We start from the raw sequence: 22,165 nt of genomic DNA, 5'->3' as shown, positions 1-22,165 counted from the left end.
TTGTATTTGATAAGGGCTTCAACTGATAGAACCCTGTTGAATAAAGTTTCCAAACATGACGTGCATTTCAGTATGCAAGCAACTACTTTGTGTAAAATAATGTCGAAAAATAAATTTGATATCTAAATTCTGAAACAGCATAAAGATAATTAGCTGCCTTGGTATGTACCTGGGAAGAAATTAGAAATGCTAACAAATGAAACTGGAGAATTACATTTTCGAATCGAAACTAGCCTCCTTTAAGGGGAAAACCTAGCCCCTCTATTAGGGAAAACAACACGATAGCAAGTACCATGGAACCTTTTCAATGCCTTAAGTTGGACAACATTGACATATCAAGATAAAATTGTTTTATAGATGTAGATGCAGACAAGGATTTGTCAGAATTTGCAAATGGTGAAGACTTTCTGTTGCAGGGTTGCTATACTGATCGAGCAAGACGTAGTTCGCCACTCCTTCGAGGGGCTGAAAGTGTAACCATGAGACGCGGGATCAATAACAAGATCTCCAGAAACTCCGAAGACCAATTGACAGCTTAAATAGTTGGACTTCCAGCTTCATTGGCAATTTAAAAACATTGTAAAAGAATGGAACCATCGGACTTGACTTCAGGCCTTATCAATCTGGGAATAGCTGAATGGATATCAGTAGTCAGTTTAATGGATTGGAGTAAAAACTAGTCGGACATGGTGCTCTGAATAATTCGGTTTCTTGGAAGTGATTGCTGCCTTTACTGTTTGCAGTGAAGGTATGCATGCGGGAGTAAATTGACTGTTCTTCAGTCTGCCAGTACTCTGATGAAGCAAGTGGCAAGCCTTGATGCACTGCATGCATCACAGGCTGAGGCATGTTGGTATGATCTACATGCATGTTGTTAACAAATGCAATGGATTCCGGCTGCAAACCTGAAGAATTAGTTGACAGAAGAGAGAGAGCACAACGAAGATTCGGTGCTACATCCAGGTTGGAATATAACATAGATTCCTTTAAACCTGCAAAATTTTTTACCCGACAAGTTAGGTACATCACTTATGCTGTGTTTCACTTTACACGAGGGAGATGAATACTACTACAAAGATTACAAGATCTAGCACAATCATAGCATATAGTCTGCTAAGAGTAATTTAAGAATTTAGGTTGGGATTCGAATTTATGAAAAATTAATAGAATTGTGGTTGAACGTGACAATCACATTACCTTTGGGTACACCAATTCTCATGAAATACAAGGTATTATTAGGTAAGACACACGGCCAACACTCACACGCCATTATTGCCTCGCTGGGACTTGAACCCATAAAAGGAGGAGAGTACCACTAGAATTAACTGCTTGATGATTAAAACTAAATGCTCGTCTTCCGACTTCCACCTTCGAAGGTAGGGTTTGCCAATTCTCACACCTTTAAATTTCATTAAAATTGTTATTTAAATATAAATAACAATTTTAATGATATAAATTGTTTGGTAATTATTGTGATTATGAGCATTATGGTCAAAGCATTTTTTACTAGTTTTTAGAACTTCAAATGAAGAGAAATAAGCACACATGATATTATTTGGTACACTAAAGGTTCACTTTGACTACAAAATTGGGGGCTTCAGTTACTTTGAGAATGTTGGCTGCATATATAAACTTCAAAAATTAATCCACCACAAGGTGAAATGTTCTAAAAGAAGGAATAAGGACTCAAAGAAATTTTATAAGGCCGCCTCTTGGAAGTCTCCTCCATCATTGAACATGAACTACACAACCCGAGTAAAGTGAGGCAAAAGCGAAAATGCAAGGCAGTCATATTTTCATAATCATGCAGATAAGACAGATCATATTACCACAAAAATGCATTCATAGTTTTATCATTCAATGCAAATCCAAGCAGCATCAGTCTCTTTTTATGAAGATTCTGACTTTAAGCATTTGCAACACCCTGAAATTAAAATTCTCAACAAGAGAACAAACTCTTATTCGGGGTGAGCAACATGAATTTGGCCCACCATTTTCAACCAGTTTGGGTGTTCCTAATTATTTCAAGAATATTCTGTGGTCTTTGAGAATGTGTAACTTCCACTTTCAAATTTTCGCAAGTGCCTGCATACGTCTCTCTTAGACTTTGCCTAAACCAAGTAAGCAACTTTATGGCATCTCTCGTCTTTAGAAATATCTCAAAACCCACCAGAATCTTCATACATGTTATCTCACAACAAATAAACCACTTGTCCCTTTTCCTTGTAAACTTCTCATTTGGCTTAAAGGGTTGCTTATCTGTCAGATCAGCTTAACATGAAAGTAAAGAAATTTTTTAATATGAACCAGGCAATCAATGTTGTAATCAACATGCAAAGTTTCATCCTAAACTAGCAGAGTGCAAGCCACTTCCACAATAAATTAGAATCTCACTCAAATATTGTATATTGAAAGGGAAACCCTTTGAGAACTAAAATTTCAAAAACACCATCTCTGAGCAGTGAGAAATTTCTTAGTTTGTCAAAATTTCTCAATCTGATATACCAAGACACACCATTCTTCATGATGCATCCCATGTTAGAATTTCTGTATCGTCTAGTCTTGGAAATTTTACAATTTTAAGTTAGTTAAAGATACTTTATGACATATATTATAATAAAGTGAATATTACGACACTATATTATCTCAGCTCAAAGCTCCTATAAATGCGTCATTCAATAATTTGGGAATGCCGCCCCCCGCTTTTTACTCCTCCTCCAGTTTTCATCTCCAAGATTTGTTTAACCCAAGTCAACTTGAACCCAAACTTAAAACATTTAAATATATATCTTATCAACATACTCATAAATTTTGAAGAATGGATTTACTAATACTATTTGTGTTTTTTCAGTCATCTGCTGGCTCCCAAGAAGTTTGTAGCGAAGGTCATCAATTCATCATCTAACTTATAACTATGAAATGTTGAAAAGGGTAGACTTGACATAAACCCAACTGCTGGCATTATTTTGCACAAAATAACTACTCGAAGGCTTACCAAACCACTTTCTCACTATTGATAGCCTGCAATTTTACCATTACATCACGTCGTAAAACGGTTACAACTTGCAAGTGACACTGCTATAAGATGGTGAGCTAGAATGAACATATTTTTCTTGCAGGCACCATTTGCACTAGTTATGAAGTTTATTACTGGAGGTCATTTGAAATTGAGATGCCATATCACAGCTTTTTAAGCAAGTAACTACCTTAAGGTCCTTAAGTATCATATTACAAGAATGCTTGATTTGTAAATCATCAGATAATGCACAAAATATCAAAACAAAAACAAATACTTAGTAGCATACTAAAATGACCAAGAAATCCAGCCAAAATATTTATACTAATAAGAAGAATTGGCCCAAGGTTAAGAGTTGAAAAACAATACCATATAATGATGAAGACAGAATAGTTGAATCAAACGGGATTGTCTCCTGATGTGGCTTGCGGCGCCGTGCATTGTGATTAGAAAGCCGTCTACGACAGCTTCGCTTCATTTCGTCAAATTCTGACAAACTGTGGAACCTTCAACATCACAAACACACCATTGGCATGTCAAAATCATTCATCATGGTCTAGAAGGATCTGAGGCAGATTTTAAAGACAAGATATACAGTAGTATATGATAACATCAAGACATGCCAAAAAATATCAGTGTGAGGACAACCATGAGGAATCAGCAATTTAATTTACAGAAGAGATCCTAACTGTATTTAAATAATATCCCCAACTACAAGGGTATAACCTTAACTCTCATAAGAAGCTTACCTGCTACACTGTTGGCAAAACCGGCGTTCTAGACCACGTACAATAACCTTTGGGCATTTGGAATGACTTTCACAAACCCTATGCTTCCGGTGATAATCTTTCGCAGATGAGAGATCAAGGTTGCAGCCTTCTACTTGGCATCGTGGGGGAGGTGTAATTTGACGAGATAATTTGATTTTCTTTGCTGTAGTGGCAGATGATACAGGAATCACAGAAACAGAAGAGGTCTTTGTGCTACCAGCACAGTAATTTTCAAAGTAAGTCCGCTTACCAAGTTTCAGACTGATCAATGATTCACCAGAGCCAACTGAAACCTCCAGTGGAAGTGAAGTTCCAGTTAGCTCAGCTCTGGAAAATTCCTTCTTGTAAAAATCTCCAGGTACACCATCAAAATCCTCAAAAGTGAAATTGGATATTTTCATCCCCTCCTTTGTGGAGGAATCTGTTGAAGCTGATATTGAGCTCTTTTCTGAAGAACCAAATCCCAAATTAGAGCCAGAACCGCCACTACCGCCACCGCTTCCAGATAAATCAAAAGACACCCTATCGAATACTCCCTCTTCTTGCAGCTTTTTAGGCAGATTGAACATCACTAAGTTATCCCAGCCCCATTTCGGATTCAGCTCCATCACTATGAAAGAATTCATGAAATTATTTCATTCAATCTTCTCTACCGGTGTAGACATGAATATGACTTAAAATTGCTCATATGGAATGAAATCAGAGCATGCAAAATTCACAGGAAAAACTGGAAAAACTAGCAAAATTGATCAGATAAAAGGCCTACACAAATACATGTAAAGAATTAAGTAACACTGACAACAAGTGATACCTACCTTTAAGATTCACACCACAAAAGGGCTAGAAATCACTGAATTTCTTTCAATGCAGTACAGAGACAGAGAGGCATAGAGTTAAACAATCAAAGGCAAAGAACAATCAAATTTTCAACTCATTAGCTTCTAAAGTTGAACATACAAGTATAGATTTTATACAAACATGGAACTGAAATGCAAAGCCTGTGTGTTTTACAATCGCTTTTTGGTCATACCATTCATGTCAATCAAAGCTTAGCAGGAGCAAAGAAAATGGAAAATGTTCCCAAAGTTCCTGCAACAATTATGGTGAATTATGTACTCTCTATCAATGTCCTCTTAAAGCACAAATTCCTAAAAAATAAAAATAAAAAAGTTACTGTTATTATTCACCCATATGAAATCAACCAACCTTGACTCTACAGAACAGCTATACAATATGCACTCTCTCTCTCTCTACAATTATTTTCAAGAAAGAATGGAAATGTCTTTCACCTTTTACTGCCAAGGAAGTGCAAACAACAAAGAGTGCGGTCGTTTTAGATCCATCAAATTGACCAAATAATGCATCTTCAATCTAAACCACGTGTATCTTAAGCCCTAGTCAATCATAAAATGAACAAGTCACCTTTCTCTGCTCTCTGTATCCTCCAAAAATCGCCGTCCACCAAATCAAAAAAGAATTAGTCAATCAACAAATAGCATTAATAACTTCAAAGAATCGAAAATCAAAATTTTCATTGAATTATTATCAATTGTTTTTCTCGTGTTTCAACTACCGTTGATGTACTAAGCATTTATCACGGTAACCTCATTTTCCAGCTTTTGATGTGAACTGTGTGAAAGAAAATATCGCAAGGAAAGCCAATTCTTATGGTCCCCCCTACTGAAGGGTGTTTCTGCGTTTGTCTCGAAGAAAGAGAAACCAAAAAAATCTTCACCAGAAAATCGATAACACGACATCGTTTCAAACACCACTTTCCCGAGAAAATAGTGGTACTATCGTAGATTTTTTTTTTTTTTGTTTTTTTCCGAAGTCGAAATTCACATTTTGGAAGAACTGAAATTTTTTCGCAGTAACTTGGAAAACAAACAGAAGTTTCAACAACTGTAGTAACAACTTGTTTGCTATGCTAGAAAATTTTCCATAAACACAAATAACCTCAAAGTATTCTTGCTAATTTTCCTTTTCTCGCTACTTTGCAGGAAAATGAAGAGATTTTTTTTAACAATCTCCTGAAAATACGATTAAATATACTACTGTACGTATGGTATAGAAGTCTTACCGATAACAAAGAGTCTAGCTTTTCCGGAATTTTTTTTTGAAATTCTCTGTTTTTGTCTGAAAGTGTGAGAAAATTCAATTGAGTGGAAAGGGAGTGAAGTGGGGCAGGGAGGCGATGGAGAGGGGTCATCATGTGCAGATTCTCTGTACAATAATGCCAAATGGTCTAGTGGGAAGTAGAGATTCTCAGACTTCTGTTTTTTTGTTTTTTGTTTTATTTATTTATTTTTATTTTTAGATGTGAAGTTATTTTTATTATTATATTTTATGATTCAAATAATTTATTCATGAAAAACACTAGATTTGTCAAGAGTGGAGAATCTACTTACATCTCATCTCTCTGACTCTGTTAACGACTCTCAACAAGTGTAGCACGTTTCTTCATTCATTCCACATGAATTTAGGATTAGAAAGAATTTTTTGCATGTGACAATGTTACGTCGGACCACAAATAGAATCACTTCTTATCAGAATATATTTAATTTTATAATTACTTAATTTTTAAAAATTACTTACTAAATTAAGTTAGTTACAAACAAAATTAATGAAAAATGAGATGTTTATATGGATGGAAAAAAGAAATGGAGGGGGTGACATTTTTATTTTTTATTTTTGTTAGAAGAAGAGATGGAAGAAGATACATACAGTTAAGTATTAAATTAGGATTTGAGTATATCTCCATATTTTTGTCCAAATTGAAGATTAACTTTTTTTCCTCTCTCCCTCGTATAACCTGGAGATGCTATTCAGTCCATCTGAAAGCTTAGACTAATTTGGTTTCGTATCTCATAGTTTTAGAATTTTAATGTCCTTTGAATTAAATCTGAATCTGATCATTAGAATATCCAAGTTTGAGCATGCAATTTGGTAATAATAAAACAAAGATGTGAAATCTTTAGAATAAAATATTAAGTTTGTTTTTTTTCTAGTTTAAAATATTAAGATTAATTAGTTGATTTTAATGCAAGTTGGGATTGAGGATAGTGGCAAGTTGGCGTAGGTGGGTGGACAAATACAACTTATGGTGGGTCATTATTTACTTTGGACAGATTTATGATTGAAAAAAACGAAAAATATTAAAATAATATAGTAGTTATTTGCTAAACAACTTGTTAATATAAAACACATTAATCTGTTAACTTTGTGTGGATTAAGGTTGGCACCTCGTATAATTCTGTTATTTAATTGAGACTAGAGAACTCACGCTTATGATAAAACTATTAATAAAAAAGTGGCCACATTAGTTGGGCAAATGTGATTTGATGCTTTTTGTTAAGATCGTACGTATTTTAGTAATGATTATCCATGTTTACGGCTTTATTCATACAAGAATTGCAATTACCGATAATAACGGGTTATATGTTTCGCGATTCAACTCAAAAAAATTTAAGTTATTTGGTGTGTCCGATACACGGTGCATTAGGCTAATCAAAGTTATACATACAAAGTTAAACGTACACAAATGTACGATACGCACTGAATATGTATTCCGTGTAACCAAATTGTTCATTAAAATTTGCTTGGAGGTTAATGCTTGTGGAGACATTTTTTAATATTCTCAAAATATGACTTGTTTAGAGCATCTCCAATATTAAAACCTATTTTCGCATGTCAAATTTATATTTTGACAAGTGTTATAGTGTCAAAATGCTACATTTTAACAAATCTGCTCCAATGATACATTTTACGCAAAATGCTATTTTTTAACACAATCACTATTTTTTTTCAACTACCATTCCTACCATTCATATTTGCACCAGTAATATTAATATTAGACACATTCCAAGAAAAATTTTAGACATTAGAAGGAAACTAAAATTAAACCTAATTAAAAAGATTACAAATCTAAAATATCTGGTCAAAAAGGACAAAAATAAAAAATTATAATAAAAAAAAAAGTTATAATTTTTTTACCACTATTTGTGAATTAATTTTTTTATATAATTTTTTTTTCGAAAATTTATATATATTATATATAATATATAATATACAGCGCACAATAACTTAAAATAAATCTTAAAATAAATTGACTGAAATTAACTGATATTAATGATAGATAATTACAACAGAATATAATGAAAATAACTTATAAACTGATAAATTACTGGTAGGTGGTTGTATACAGCATACTGGAGATGTAATACAACGAAGATAGAAAAATGAATATTACAAATGAAGACTAATAGTATGAAAACTGAAGCCTGAGTTCCCTCTGAATGAATATAGTTGGGTTCCTGCACTGTTGGAGGACTGTTGGAGACATCTTTTTGGAATCTGTAGCGCAACTTTTGGCTTTGAAAGATACTTGTGACTTTTCTAACTGAGGTTTACTATAGATGTTACTGTTCCTATCCTTTTGCACTGACAGCGACGACACTGTAGATGAATAGTGTTTTGTCAGGTGACTGTAGAAATAGTGATCTGCCGACAATACTATAGCAAATAGTAATGTTGACTTGGTACTGTAGCAAATAGTAACTCTGACCAAATAGTGATTTTGACTTTTTTCTGGCCTAGAATTCAAATGGATTCTGGGCATCTTGAAGATCATAATAAGGATCTTGTGGGTGAGTTGACTCAGCAGCAGAAGAAACATCATCTGCGTCTTCTTCATCTTGGGATAGTTCTTGGATGCGATCAGTCAATGTGGCTGCCATCCTTTTGAGTTCCTCAATTTCTGACTTGGGAGTATGCTTCCGAGACTTGGTAGATGTAATAGTGTTTGTAGGAGAAGACTGTTTTTGTTGAATGTCTTGTTTTGGTGGTGGAGTGACTTGTCTTGAGGTTTACTTTGGGTAATCATCTTCAACATACCCAATAATTCTGTCAATTTTGAAAATGTCCCACCATTTAACATAGTGGCGACGGATGAACATGTTATCCTGGATATCGTATTGCCATTTGAATATCCATGGGACCTTATACTTGCAGCAAAATAACAAGAGGACTGGGAATTGTGAACTGTTTTTGTTAACTTTATGAACTGTGTGGAAGTATTTGACTTGATCTGCAAGGGAAAGTGGCAAGATTTCTGGAATGGCGCCATGATGAGACCACTAATGCAAAAACCAGGTAGGGAGTTGACTTTTGAAATGACTATCAAAATTGAGAAACTAGGAATGAGTATATGACTCATTTTGGTATAGGAATATGGAGGATTAGGCTGATACATAATCGTAATATGTAAACTGAATAGTATGATTAGGTAGTGGCTGGGGTAAGTAGGGATGACTACCCCATTCTTCCATGGAGATAATCCGTCGGATATATAGCGAGTGGTAAATGACTTTGGAAGAATCATTGCGATCATAACTTGTCTTAATGGTGATGGACTCTGTATGGTACAGAATATCTCTGTAAAACCCAAGAGATTTATGAGGATGATTTGAGGCATAGTGAAGGTTACTTGGAAAATAAAAGCGAGCTAATTCTATAGGATCCTTAATGTGACTAAGGTGTGGCTCAATGTGGAATAGAACAACAGGTGCTTTTTCATAATATGGACTTGATGGCTTTCTTATAGTTGATTTTTGGACTTGGGATTGGGTTTGAACTTGTATTTGGACTTGGAAGGGGTCTGGTGCTAGATTGACCAGAGTTGACTTAAAGGTTGATTGGGAGGCGAGTGGTTGGAATCGATTGACCACTACTAAGGCAGAAGAGGATTGTGACTGTGATCGGGTAATTGAAGCTTTGCCTGAGTAAATATCAAAGGGTTTAACAGGTTGAGGCCTTTGGGGAAGCTGTCGGTCTGCCATCAGATTTCTGCAAGAATTCTCTGGTGAGAAAATCTGGAATTGAATTGTTACTGCCTTTACTATATTCTATATCAAAATCAAATATATTTAATATGGCTTGCCACCAGGCAAAAATCTGTTTAGAAGCAATATTTTCAACATCTTTTTCTAAAATATATTTTGCACTTTGACAATCAACTCGAACTAAAAACTTTTGATTTAAAATATCATCTTGAAATTTACTAATACATAAAATAATAGATAAAATTTCTTTTTTAATAGTACTGTAATTACTTTGTGTTTTTGTCCAAACATCAAAATGGAACCGAACCAATTGTTCAGGTGCATTTGGACTGACCTGCTGTTTGAGGATGCCACCATAACCAATGTTTGAGGCATCAGTTTCAATGATTTTGAAAAAATCAGTAGTTGGAATGCCAAGACAAAGCAATGACTTGACATATTGTTTGATAGATTTGACTATACTAGTATGAACAGAAGTCCATAGAGGAGGATTACTTTGAAGACGATCAAAGAGTGGTTTACATTGCTTACAAAGATCTTTGTAGAAATTAGCAATGTAATTGAGAGATCCTAAGAACCTCTGAAGTTGTGACTTATCAAGAATTTCATCAAGGAACTTATCGGCAAACTAAATTGATCGGTCAATAGGACGGATTTGGCCTTGATGAATGTGATAACCTAAAAAACGGATTTTGGTTTGGAATAACTTGATTTTTGGAGCAGAGAGTACAAGACCATTTTTTTGGATGACAATTAGAAACGTTTTTAAATGTTTCCAGTGTTCATCAATTGACTTTGAAAATAGAAGAATGTCATCAATATAAACAATGGAAAAATGACTATAAGGATTAAAAATATCATTCATGATATTTTGAAATTCACTGGGGGCATTTTTTAATCCAAAGGGCATGACTTTCCACTCATAATGACCAAAGGGAGTGGTGAAAGCAGTTTTATACCTATCTTTTTTTCTCAAACGAATTTGCCAAAATCCTGACTTCATATCAAATTTAGACAAAATGACTGCCTGACTTAGGCGGCTAATAAGGTCCTTCTTATTGGGAATAGGATACCTGATCCATTTTAAAACCTTATTAAGGAGCTTATAGTTTATAACTAGACGAGGAACTCCTCTCTCTATTTCAGAATTTTTCTGAACATAGAAAACTAGGCATGACCAGGGTGACTTGCTTTTTCTAATGATCTTTTTACGTAAAAGATCAGAAATTTCTTTCTTGCAAAATTCCATAACTTCAGTACTCATTTGGATTGGTCTTGCCTTAGTGGGAATGTGTCTTCTCATAACGCCTTTAACGTAAGGTAATCTAACCGAATGTCGTGTTCTATGCCAAAAGGCAGTTGGAAGATCAGAACAAACTTGGTTTTTAATTTGTCGTTCAAAATCTTGAATTTTTTGTTGAAGCACTGGGTCAGCCAACTGATCATCAATGCATTTATAATTAACTTCTTCTTTTAAAAACTCTAACTGTTGAGTTTTACTTTGAAATAGGTTTACGAATTTTGAAATAGAGGAATCAATTACTGATTTTAATTCTTTCCTAAAAGGGGGCTTAGGAATTTAAACTGGACTTCTTGTCCAAAAGGACGAGTGACTAATCCTTCATTATTAGTAGTGAATGGATAAAGGAGGTAGATAAATGGAGCTCCTATGATTAACTTATCAGTCATATTGTTTACCAAAACAAATGATGTCTTGAAACATACATTGTTTTAACAAATATGAGCTTTGGATAGCTTGTATTTTATATCCATTTTACTTCCATTAACTAAGCTGAGCCTTTCAGAGATTTTCTCATAGTATTTGGTTGGTATGAGAGCTTCCTGAATGCAATTAAGATTAGTTCCCGTATCAATCAAAGCAATGACTTCAAGTTTGAAATCTTTGTTGATGATAAGGGTAATTTTAGCATACCATTTCTGGAATGATATGTGATTTAAAGTTTGGAGTTTTTGAGAGAGTTCTAAATGGATTGAATGTTCAAAGCCTTCTTCATCAGATGATTCTTTACCTTTGAAGGAATACGCAGGGTTTGTGTTTAACTCCTTGATATCATTTTTTATGACTTGGTTTTCTAACTTGAGATTTTTAATTTCAGTTTTAATTATGTTAATTTTTACCTGAAGGTCTTGAATGGTGATTTCTTTAGGCTGGTTATTAAACCTTTCTAATGTTTTATATAGGCTAAAATTGGGTTTACTAACTATTGGGGGTTCAGTTTCTGAGTTACCCAATAATACCTTAGGTTTTTTAAGATATAAGGTTTTTAACTCAGGGTCATCTACTTTGCTGATTAAATTAACAAGTAGATGCTCTTGTTCATCAGTTTTTGTGAGAACATTAAATGACTTATTGTGATTGCAACAACTATCTTTACATCCTAATGTAATGTTGGGAGAACTAGGAGAATTATCAGATAACTGGGATGAAGAACTGACTTCTGGGTCACTACTACTATCATCAGTGTCTCTTAATTGGAGTATTTGGTAGATAGAGTCTTTAATTTCATCAGAAATGTGAAACTGATTGATCTTCTTTTTTGTATAACAGTCTTTTGCAAAGTGACCTAGTCGACCACATTTGTAACATTTAATTTTGCTAACATCTTTGGTATCTTTGTTATCTTTTTGTCTAGAGGTGTTTTTATAGAATTTCTTTTTAGGTCTAGACTTTTCTTTAGAATAGTATTCATTTTTGGGGAATACTGATTTTCTATTCTTGTAATTCCTACGATAACCTTTGTGACTGTTGTAGGTTTTCTTGTAGGGCTTGGAGTTTTGTCTTGAGGGAGCTATAGGAGGAAGACTATGCTGTTCACAAAAGGTTCCCATTTCATATTTAAGTCGTTTCCTATCATCTTGTAACTGGTTACTGATTTTCATGTCAATACACATCCTTAATCCTTCTTTTTGGATTAAGCTAATGATATTGCCATAAATGAGGTTATCATAATCAATGTTACTTGTGGCTTTACTAAGAGTATCTCTAATTTTGTGGGCAAAAAGATTGGGTAGGCCATTAATGAATTTTTCTTTCCAAAATGGTTTATTACTATCATCTCTAAGCATGACTTTGGAAAGGAATACATCTTTGTACCATCTAAAATCACTCATGGTTGGACAAGTAAGGTTGGTAAGCTGGTTGTGTATTCTGGAAGTGATGTTACTTGGAGTACCTATGAAGTGTTCAACTATGGTATAGACTAGCGTGTTAACTCCATCAGGAATACCACGTCCTATGGTTTCATCAAAGATGGGAAGGCCATTGTTGTCTTTTTGGACTGCATTTTTTATCTTGTCACAAGAATCTTCAGTGAGATGTTTTTCCCACCATGATTTTAACATTCCTGAAAATCCCGAAGTAAGTAAATCAACGATTTCCGGTTGACTAAGGTTATGTGAAGTAACATAATTATTAGCTACCATGGATATATGACTGAGTTTATTGAGAATTTCCTGTTCAGATAAACCATTTATATTCCATTCATAAAGTTTATCGAAAGAAATGGAAAATTGATTTTGAATATTTCGTTCTTCATATTGGAGATCAGGAGGTATCGGTCTTGGGTACCAATTTTTGGTAAGACTAATGGGGTTGACACGTTTATTAGTTAAACGATTGAGGTCTAGATTGGAGAAAGCATTCTCAATCTTCTGGATGTCAGAGGGGTAACTGGAATTATCAGAGGAGAAACTATCAGAATCGTCAGTATTATTGATTACAGTGATAATTTTTTCGTCTTTGACTTGGGATTTACCTTTTTCAAGGGTTTTGAGGATGGTTTCAATTTGGAAGACAATAGAAGGATCCGGCAAGGCTGTTGGAAGACCTTTTCTGTGTGTAGGCATAGAAATAATGGGTGTTTCCATGGAAGAAGTAGTAGGAGTTTTTACTGGAAAATTGGGAGGTTGGGCTAATGAGAGCTCAATTCTGTCTAGTTGGGTACCAAGAGTGTGTAAATACTGGTTAGTGAAGTTATTTTGTTCAATTATTTTCCTTGCATCAGCATCAGCTATGGTACTGACTTTTAAGGGAGAGGCAATGATTTTAGCTCCCATGTGATCAAGAATCACATTTTCTAGGGGAGGATGGGAAGAGGAGATTGTTGTTGTATCAGAGGTTTTCCAATTAACTTTAGTTAGGATGTTGACTTTGTTATGACAGTTTTCTAGATAATCAAAAATTTTGATTTCTAGCTGATGTTTTATCATGAATGTTTGCCAATGACGGAGAATCTTATTTTGTTCTTTTTCAGTATGGGTTTTGCGAAAAGATTTTCGTTTTTCTTTGTTACTTGGGGATGAGTAGTCATCATGTAATTTTGAAAGATTATACTTAAAAGGTTTACTAATAGTATTTAACTGAGGGTTGAGGGTTCAGTGCATTAAGGTTTGCAATAAAATCAGAAGGTGTAGGAGAGGCAGGTGTAGACCTAGATTTGTTAGATTGGGGAGTAACATAACAAGGGTGAGTAACTTGTTCTTCTATTTGAATACCTTTTAACTTAGTATCTTTTGGCTGGGGATGAAAACGAGAATTTTTCCTATCTAGAGGAGGAACTTCACTTTTCTTGTCCAATAAACTACCATCTGGTCTATCAAAGGAGGTAGAAAGACGTGAGCGAGTCAGAATACGTTGTTCATCAAAGCTTATTCTGACTGTTCCGTCAAGAAATTCCTGCACTCTATCAAGATTACTAATATCATTATTTATTTTGACTGGGTGATTCTCATTCTCAAGAGTCCATTTATTGGGCAGTGAAATATCTTTCCAAGCAATAGTTTTCTTTATTTGAATATTAGCGTCAGGGGTACTGCTCTCAATCAGTAGGGTATGACTTTTTATATCTTTCTTAATGGCTTTGACATTAAGATTAGTTTTCCTTGTTTTATAATAAATCCTATAGATCAAACCTAAAGGTTGTGATCCTGGAAGCATAGGATAACCTGATGTTTTAACATTAAGGGTTAAGGCGTCACTTAAACTAAGAGTTAGATCTGGGTAACAATTAAAATGAACTGGGCCATTACAAAGACTAGTTTCAACTATTCCTAAGAGACTAGTTTCGTAGTCAGTAAACCTAGCATCTCGGAGGGCTAGAAACACAGAGGCATTAAGTCCTGTATTGGTTAATGGTTTGACTGCTACTTGAACTAGACCTATGTGGATGAAGTTGTATCCAAGATCTCTATGACTTTGGATTGCCTTAGCTGTGAGTAACTGACATTTTTCATGTTCTCTAGATAGGGAATACATTTGTTCAACTGTCTTGACTGTGTAATCACTAAGAAAGGTAGACTTAAAGAAACTGGTTTTGTAGAATTCTCTAGTTGGAACTCTGGGAATATTCCAATCACTAAAGTCTAAATTAGTATTTTCAATTCGATACTCTTCTTCATTGATCTAGAGCTTCAATTCGATACTCTTCTTTATTTTAAGTTATTGTGCGTTGTATATTATATATATAATATACATATATATAATATGTATCTGCTTCTCATCCTTTTCCCCTCACCAGAGAAAAAATATATTTCTAATGCAAATCATTTCAGCCTCCCCAATCGCCTCCATCTCTATTCTCGTTCTCAACTCTGATCCCCCCCCCCCCCCCCCCCCCCACTCTTTCTCTCTCCAACTGCAAACTACAAAATCAACAAGAATCAGAAGTTCAAAACCCTTATTGCAAATATTTTTAGGGCAAATCATTTCAGCCTCCCCAATCGCCTCCATCTCTATTCTCGTTCTCAACTTTGAAATTACCCCCCCTCTCTCTCTGCAACTGCAAACTACAAAATCAACAAGAATTTTATCGTTCAAAACCCATATTACAATAGAGAAGGAGAGAGAGAGAGAGAGAGAGAAGAAGAATCCGTTCCTAACCAAGAAAAACCAACAAGATCGGATGATTTTCCCGGAATTTTTCTCTCTCTATATTGTATCAGACAAGGAGAGAGAGAGAGAGATGCAAGTGGGTGATGATTTGTGAGAAACGGTACCGTTTTGGAAAATGAGAGACTTGCCAAAAAAAATTGGCAACTGCCATGTATGAGAAGAAATTTGAGAATCTCAAATTTTGAGAGCTCAAATAAGAGCCCGTTGAAGAGGCCATTTTTTACCCAACTCACGTATTTTGAATTTGAGAGGCCCAAATGAGAGAACATTGGAGTTGCTCTTAGGGTGATTCTTTTGATATAAAAGTTGAGATTTCATGGAATTGTAAATCTTCTGGACACTTGGACAAACTTTTGCTTAGAGCCCAACCAAGAATGGCCATTGAAGCCCAAGACAATCTCTCTCTTAAAGAAAGATGAAAAGGCTAAAAAGGAGATTAGGGATGTAGTCGATACCCAAAAAGAACTAGGTCTCGGATATTGACTAACGAGGATTATGGTCCAACAGTGTCTCTTCTTAAATGGTTGACTGTTCAAATTCTCATAGAAAAAATGAAAAATACATCAATTTGATCATATTTATTCTGAAACTATATAATTTATTCAAAATTTGGACCCCAAAAAAGGTAACCACAATATCCAATACAAGTCAATCAGCACTCCACCAAGTGGGTCTTAGATTTTCTGGCAAGTGTAAAATTATGGCCCATTAAGGATTTGGATCCTAAACTTCCCATGTGATGTAAAGAGGAAGAAAGGAAAATCTTCACTACAATTGTGATATCAACAAAATAAAATATAATGCGTTTGTTTGCACGCACTTTTTTATATAACATGGAGCAAGACAAAAGACTAAATATACTTGGGAGATATCCAATTCTAATTCAAACCACCGATTCATACTCCCAAACATATCATGAGTGTGGCCATTTTTCTTCCTCGAAAAAATGCTTCCCGGAGTTCTAATATTAGAGTGAGTCTCATCGGGACACTGTGAGATAGATAGTTGTTGGATCGAGAGACTGATCTCAAAGCCTCTTGATCCAATAGCCATGAGTGATCCAGCTCCGTGAAAGCTCCCCCATTATAACTTATTTTTCATTTCATACATGAACTATGAACACTGAACACACAATAAACAATTCTATTTTAAAACTGACTAAAACATGTCCACCACCAGAAATCCATCATGGTTCTAATACTGAAAGCAAACATACATCAATTTTATATTATATGGTATAGAGCATATACCACGAGTGAAGCATGTACCTTCTTTGGTTGTAGACTTGTAGGAGTTGTTTTACAAAGAATCTTGACTGTACATCAACCTTAATACTTAATAGAACGGCTTGTTAACCCTTTGCTTTTTTAGCAAAAGTGAATAACAAATTTCAGACCACCTTTCTGCATATATAGTGAGAATTAAGAGCATTTCAAAAGGCCGATTAGCTTTGTGCTCAAAGAGGCCTGGATACCTCCTACTTAGCAAAAAAATGTATATATATATAACATTGAAATATAAACTTTTTAAAACATTAGTCAAGAGAGATTAAAATCAACTTGAATGTTAAACTATTATTTGAAGTCTAATCAGAACTCACAATGATATTGTGGTATGGACCTATAATAAGCATTATTCAAGAGAGAGATTGAAATGAAATTGTATGCTAAACTATTATTTGAAGTCTAATCAGAACTAACAATGATACAACTCAACATACAGCTGTTAAAAGAACGGGATATTTCACAAGAGTCAAATGTGTAAAAGAGAAAATTGAGCAATAAATGCCCTCTAGCCAAATGAAAGGTGGCACAGCTTGTGCGCAGACTTGTATTGACAAGCCCCACAATTGATTAAGATATCAAAAACATGGACCTGGACTGAAATCAGAATATGTATATAGACCTCACCTTAAAAATACTTGAAAGAAGCTCTAGCTGGCAAGAAATACATGTTCCAACTCCAAGCTGCTTGAACTCTCCCAAGAACCATGTCAGATTCCATTCTCACTACCCATCATTATGTAGACATTGAAACCCAAGAATGATGAATCAGTAAACCAATTTTAGATTAACAAAAAAGAAGTCAATCAATTCTACCGCTTCAGACCAAACAACCCCAAACTCAAGTAACTGTCTTTTCTTCAGCAGGCTTCACACTCTTACCTTCTTTTGTTTCTATGCTCCTCTCCACCATTTCTACTTCCACGGTTTCTCTGGCATTCCCCGATATCTCTTCCCTACCTTTACTGGAATTCTCTTCTATCTTTTTATTATTAGCTTTTCCAATACTATCAACTGTCATTTTTTCCTTGACTTCGTCATTCTCCACAATATCCTCCTCCTTCACATCTGTTATTACCTGAAGAAGCTCCAAAGGAGTAGCTGCAGGATCCAGCTCGTGACAACCCTTGGGAGCATTTGGAGCTTCTTGACCTGTAAGTAAGTAAGAAGGGACATGATGAGAAAACCGAAACAACTCTTCTCTAGGAATCCTCCTGACTTCCCGGGGGTCCAAATGCCGATGGAACAGTGTCTTGAAACCAGCAACTTTGACAAGTGGAATAACAGTCACACCTAGCTCCTCATCATAGTCTTCGAATACTTCCACCATGTCATACTTGTGTATTATTTCATCTGCTGTCAGCTCATTCCATTCAGGGGACCAATTCCTATAGAGAGCCCAAGCATCCCCCTTCCTAGGAAATATTTGAATAGCCCCACGTGTGCCTTTTGTCCACCTAACTTTGTGTGAGAAAGAATTCAGCGAGTCATTAATTTCGTGTTTGCCTACTCTAAAATACCCACATGTTTTTGAGAAACCAGAACCAACCCAATTCAGTGGGCCCAGTTCGTCATTGGTTTTTGAATTTAGCCAACTAATTCGCATCTTGAACGGTTTCATAGAAATCACATTATGAATCATTGCATAATACCGGGGCATGCCATCATCATCATCATATGCAGCCCATACCTGGTTCTCCCCGAAACACCTTTCAGTTCGATCCTTGTCAAAATCATGAAAATCTGGATCTGGGACATTGATTGACATTGGTTCAATAGGTTCCTTAAGTGAAGCACCAGAAGGACCAAGATCAGACTCATTGGTATAAATTGCTTTCTTGGTGTCAATAGACTCACCTGACTTGTTTTTATCCTGTGTGGAACCATTTACCGCGGCATTGTCTTTTCCTCTACCTTTCTCCCTCATATTGTCCTCCTTTATAACTTTAGATTTGGCCACAGAAACCGAGTTCCATTCATGTAGCTTCTTGCGAATTTCCTTCTTGGCTTTTTCCACCAATAAATTCTGACTTTCAGTATGGGAGATATCCCTTGTATTGGTAGGCTTATTAACCCTACCTGGTTCAGAATTAACCTGTTTAAGTCCAGACGAACTTGTCGTGCCAGCTCCCGCTGTCCCCATGCCCATTTGATTCACATTGTCCTTTCCATAACCGCTGGCACCAAGATCTTCTAAGCCTCTTCTTCTCTTCACAGCATTAGAGAACCCAGATGATGAAACACCACCTGTTTTCTTAGAAGCATGATTTTTTCTACGCGATGCCTCCTCTCTTTTTGTGGCTGCCTGTGCCTCCTCACGCTCTCTCTTCACTCTCTCATATGCCTGCTGAACCACAGTTGCAGCTTGAGCAGCAGTTGAAGCACCGCCTGTTTTAGAAAATGGACCCCATTGGAAGTTATTGTTATTAGATGAATCAGGATCACCAAAGACCCCTGAACCCACATTTGAAGTGGCCGAGTTCTTTCTTCCAGGATTAGATATGTTCTTCTTCACTCCCTGATGATTCGTGTTCTGTTGCTGACGAGAATGATTTCCCTGGGTGGATGCTTTAGAACCACTGGAAGGAGGCGCTGCAGTTTCTATTGCAAAAAAAGGCTCATGACAGTTTGGGCACAGTAGATTGTGGTTGAGATATACTCTGAGATACTCGTACTGCATCTTACATTTATGGCATACGGTCCAAAAGGTAGCAGGTTTCTGCTTCTTAACGGGAATGGAAGAAGCACCCACCTTGGTGGTTGTAGCTTTCTGAACTTTCACGTGTGAAGGTGCGCTCTTAGTAAAATTGTAAAAACCAGTTGTCCCAGGTGGTGCTGATGGAGTCCCGCCTGGAGGTGGAACTTTCTGCTGAAATACTTTTGGATTCCTCTTCTGGTCATATGCTAATCTCTTGGTTTTATCAGATAGTAAACTCCATGCCTCTGAAATGAACTTAAATGCCCCTTCAGCCCCTATAGACTTGTTTTTATCAGGGTGAAGCATGAGAGCCAGCTTCCTGTACTGTTTTCTCACTGTCTCCTCATCAGCCAATTGATTCACACCAAGTATACCATACCAATCTGCTTCCCCATTTATCTTGTTCTCTGCAGAGATATACACGTCGAGTGTTGCTAACATTTGTTGAATACCCTCAAGCCCAGGATATAAAGTCTGGGCCTTCGTAGCAAATTTCTTTGCCCCAGCAATATCTTTTGACATAAACTTCTTCTCAGCAATTTCTTTTGCTCTCGAGGCCTCATCTCTATTGCATTCCATTTCCCCCACAATCTTCTTCTATGCTTTCCTCACATGAGCCAACCACTGAAACAAACAACCCTAAGCCAACCCACTATTTGATTCCACAAATTTTGGGTATCTCACTCTTCAAAAGATAAACTGCGACGTATAGTCCAAATCCTAATTCAAAAAGACATATACAAATAATCCAAGTAAGAAAGCAACGTCTAGCATAGATGCAAATACAGTAACACATCAGATCAAGTCAAACACAACTAAGCTTTTTCTAGTTCATCAGTTCTACAATGCAACCACGTGATACAACAAATTTTAAACGATTGAATTCAAAGAAACATAATCGAGTTCACAAATATCTCAAATGTTAATGCAAATTGAGAGTAGCACTACAACACACCCACAGTTAATGTAAAATCAAAACCCTAATTCTTTGTACTTAGTTATTTTCTTGGACCTCAAAAATGGCAACTAACCTAACGGATACTCAAAAAATAAAATTCATTAAACATGAACAGAGAAACATGAACTAGAGCATTACAAGAACCCAGTAGTCATTCAACAAAATTTAAATCATTTGAATCCAGAATTACATAATTGAGTTCACATACATCTCAAATGTTAATGCTAATCAAGAGTAGCACTACAACACACCCACAGTTAATGTAAAAGCAACACCCTAATTCTTTGCACTTTGTTATTTTCCTGGACAAGCCACTAAGCTAACAGATACTTGAAAACGAAAAAGGGAAAACATTAAACATGAACAGAGAAACATAAACTAGAGAATTACAAGAACCCAGTGCTCAAATGACTGTAAAATTCAACAAACTTTAAATGATTAGAATCCAGAGAAACATAATTGAGTTCACATATATCTCAAATGTTAATGCAAATCAAGAGTAGCACTACAACACACCCAAAGTTAAGGTAAAAGCAAAACCCTAATTCTTTGCACTTTGTTCGTTTCCTGGAACTTGAAAATGGCCACTAAGTTAACAGATATTCAAAAAACAAAAATATTAAACACGAACAGAGAAACATGTACTAGAGATTAACAAGAACCCAGTGCTCAAATGACTGCAAAATTCAACAAATTTATATCATTTTAATCCAGAGAAACATAATTGAGTTCGCATATAGCTCAAATGTTAATGCAAATGAAGGGTAGCACTACAACACAGCCACAGTTAATGCAAAAGCAAAACCCTAACACCAACAGATACTCAAAAATGGCCACTAAACTAACAGATACTCAAAAAAGAAAAATCATTAAACACGAACATAGAAACTTATACTAGACAATTACAAGAACCCAGTACTCAAATGTCCGAAAATTTCAATTCAAACAACACTATAATAAATGGATCTACGTGAGCCAATATGTTAATCAGCTCAGACAGCTACAATTCACCGATCAAAAACCCTAATCTAATTCATCAAAAACAAAATCCTAAAACCAGTGATCAGTACATGGCAATAACTAAAAAGAGTATAAATATGAAGTAGAGTGCATATGAGAAAGAGAGAGAAATACCGAAATGAGAGAGGGGCGTCGTTGGTGATGAAATTGAATCGCAGAGCCACCATGGACAGACCACCCTCCAACCCTTAAATTTATTTTTGAACTTTAGCCCCTCTTTTCTCACCCAAATCCCAAAAATCCCCAAAACTGGAGTTTTTCTCAAAAACTCTCGATAAACGTTTCAAATAACAAATCTCAGGGGCACGAAAAGATGACAGCAAAGAGGCTTTCCTTGTCTCGAGAACATTTGGTCCATCTACTAACAACCTTTTTTCTCTCATTGGTTGGATTTGGAAACCCTAACCATGGTTAAATTTTAACTCTTCAAGTGGGTTAAGAGCTGGCGTTACTAGAATCTTCACATATTTTTTGGTATTGACACTAATGCTGGTGGCACTTAAGCAGCCCTAACCCGAACAACCCAAGTCTCGAGGGATCGTAATTATTTTACGATCATCCAAATAATTTTCAAGATCATGAGATTAGAATTGAGTTTAAATCTTTTTTTTTTGATAAGTAGAATTGAGTTTAAATCTTAGATTACGAACTTATTTTGAATAGGATTTT

The 22,165-nt window shown here is 35.6% G+C and overlaps 2 protein-coding genes across 7 annotated transcripts; both read right to left on the bottom strand.

Moving 5' to 3' along the window:
* Window positions 1-97: 97 nt before the first annotated feature.
* On the bottom strand, window positions 98-5,390 carry LOC132276210 (squamosa promoter-binding-like protein 12). 6 transcript variants are annotated; one of them, XM_059777540.1, is made up of 5 exons: window positions 4,993-5,068; window positions 4,817-4,875; window positions 3,766-4,396; window positions 3,386-3,522; window positions 98-992 (listed from the first exon to the last, which is right to left on the bottom strand). In XM_059777540.1, exons 2-5 carry the CDS (start codon window positions 4,821-4,823, stop codon window positions 652-654), a joined length of 1,116 nt encoding a protein of 371 aa, XP_059633523.1. In that variant the 5' UTR covers window positions 4,824-4,875; window positions 4,993-5,068; the 3' UTR covers window positions 98-651. The 6 variants fall into 6 exon arrangements, with proteins under 6 accessions (XP_059633523.1, XP_059633527.1, XP_059633525.1 ...); XM_059777544.1 differs by lacking the exon at window positions 4,993-5,068 and having other exon boundaries at window positions 98-633; window positions 906-992; window positions 4,817-4,986; XM_059777542.1 differs by lacking the exons at window positions 4,817-4,875; window positions 4,993-5,068 and adding an exon at window positions 5,076-5,390.
* Window positions 5,391-17,185: 11,795 nt separating this feature from the next.
* Window positions 17,186-21,842, bottom strand: LOC132276209 (uncharacterized). Its single transcript, XM_059777538.1, has 2 exons — window positions 21,611-21,842; window positions 17,186-20,238 (listed from the first exon to the last, which is right to left on the bottom strand). The coding sequence occupies exon 2, from the start codon at window positions 20,095-20,097 to the stop codon at window positions 17,662-17,664; it is 2,436 nt and encodes an 811-aa protein (XP_059633521.1). The 5' UTR covers window positions 20,098-20,238; window positions 21,611-21,842; the 3' UTR covers window positions 17,186-17,661.
* Between the last annotated feature and the right edge of the window lie 323 nt (window positions 21,843-22,165).

Source organism: Cornus florida, unplaced genomic scaffold, assembly GCF_030987335.1.
Source record: "Cornus florida cultivar Cherokee Brave unplaced genomic scaffold, ASM3098733v1 CherokeeBrave_3.0.0_Hap2_Chr10, whole genome shotgun sequence".
NCBI classification, from domain to species: domain Eukaryota; kingdom Viridiplantae; phylum Streptophyta; class Magnoliopsida; order Cornales; family Cornaceae; genus Cornus; species Cornus florida.
Note: the sequence above shows the minus strand (reverse complement) of the source record. Positions and strands in the feature narration are given on the sequence as shown.

Coding starts and splice junctions, on each gene's coding strand:
- LOC132276210 (XM_059777540.1), bottom strand. Junction 3,523..3,765: donor TTTTGCCAACAGTGTAGCAG/GTAAGCTTCTTA, acceptor GTGATGTTGAAG/GTTCCACAGTTTGTCAGAAT. Junction 993..3,385: donor TCTGTCTTCATCATTATATG/GTATTGTTTTTC, acceptor AAAATTTTGCAG/GTTTAAAGGAATCTATGTTA.
- LOC132276209 (XM_059777538.1), bottom strand. CDS start 20,097: ATGGAATGCAATAGAGATGAGGCCTCGAGAGCAAAAGAAATTGCTGAG.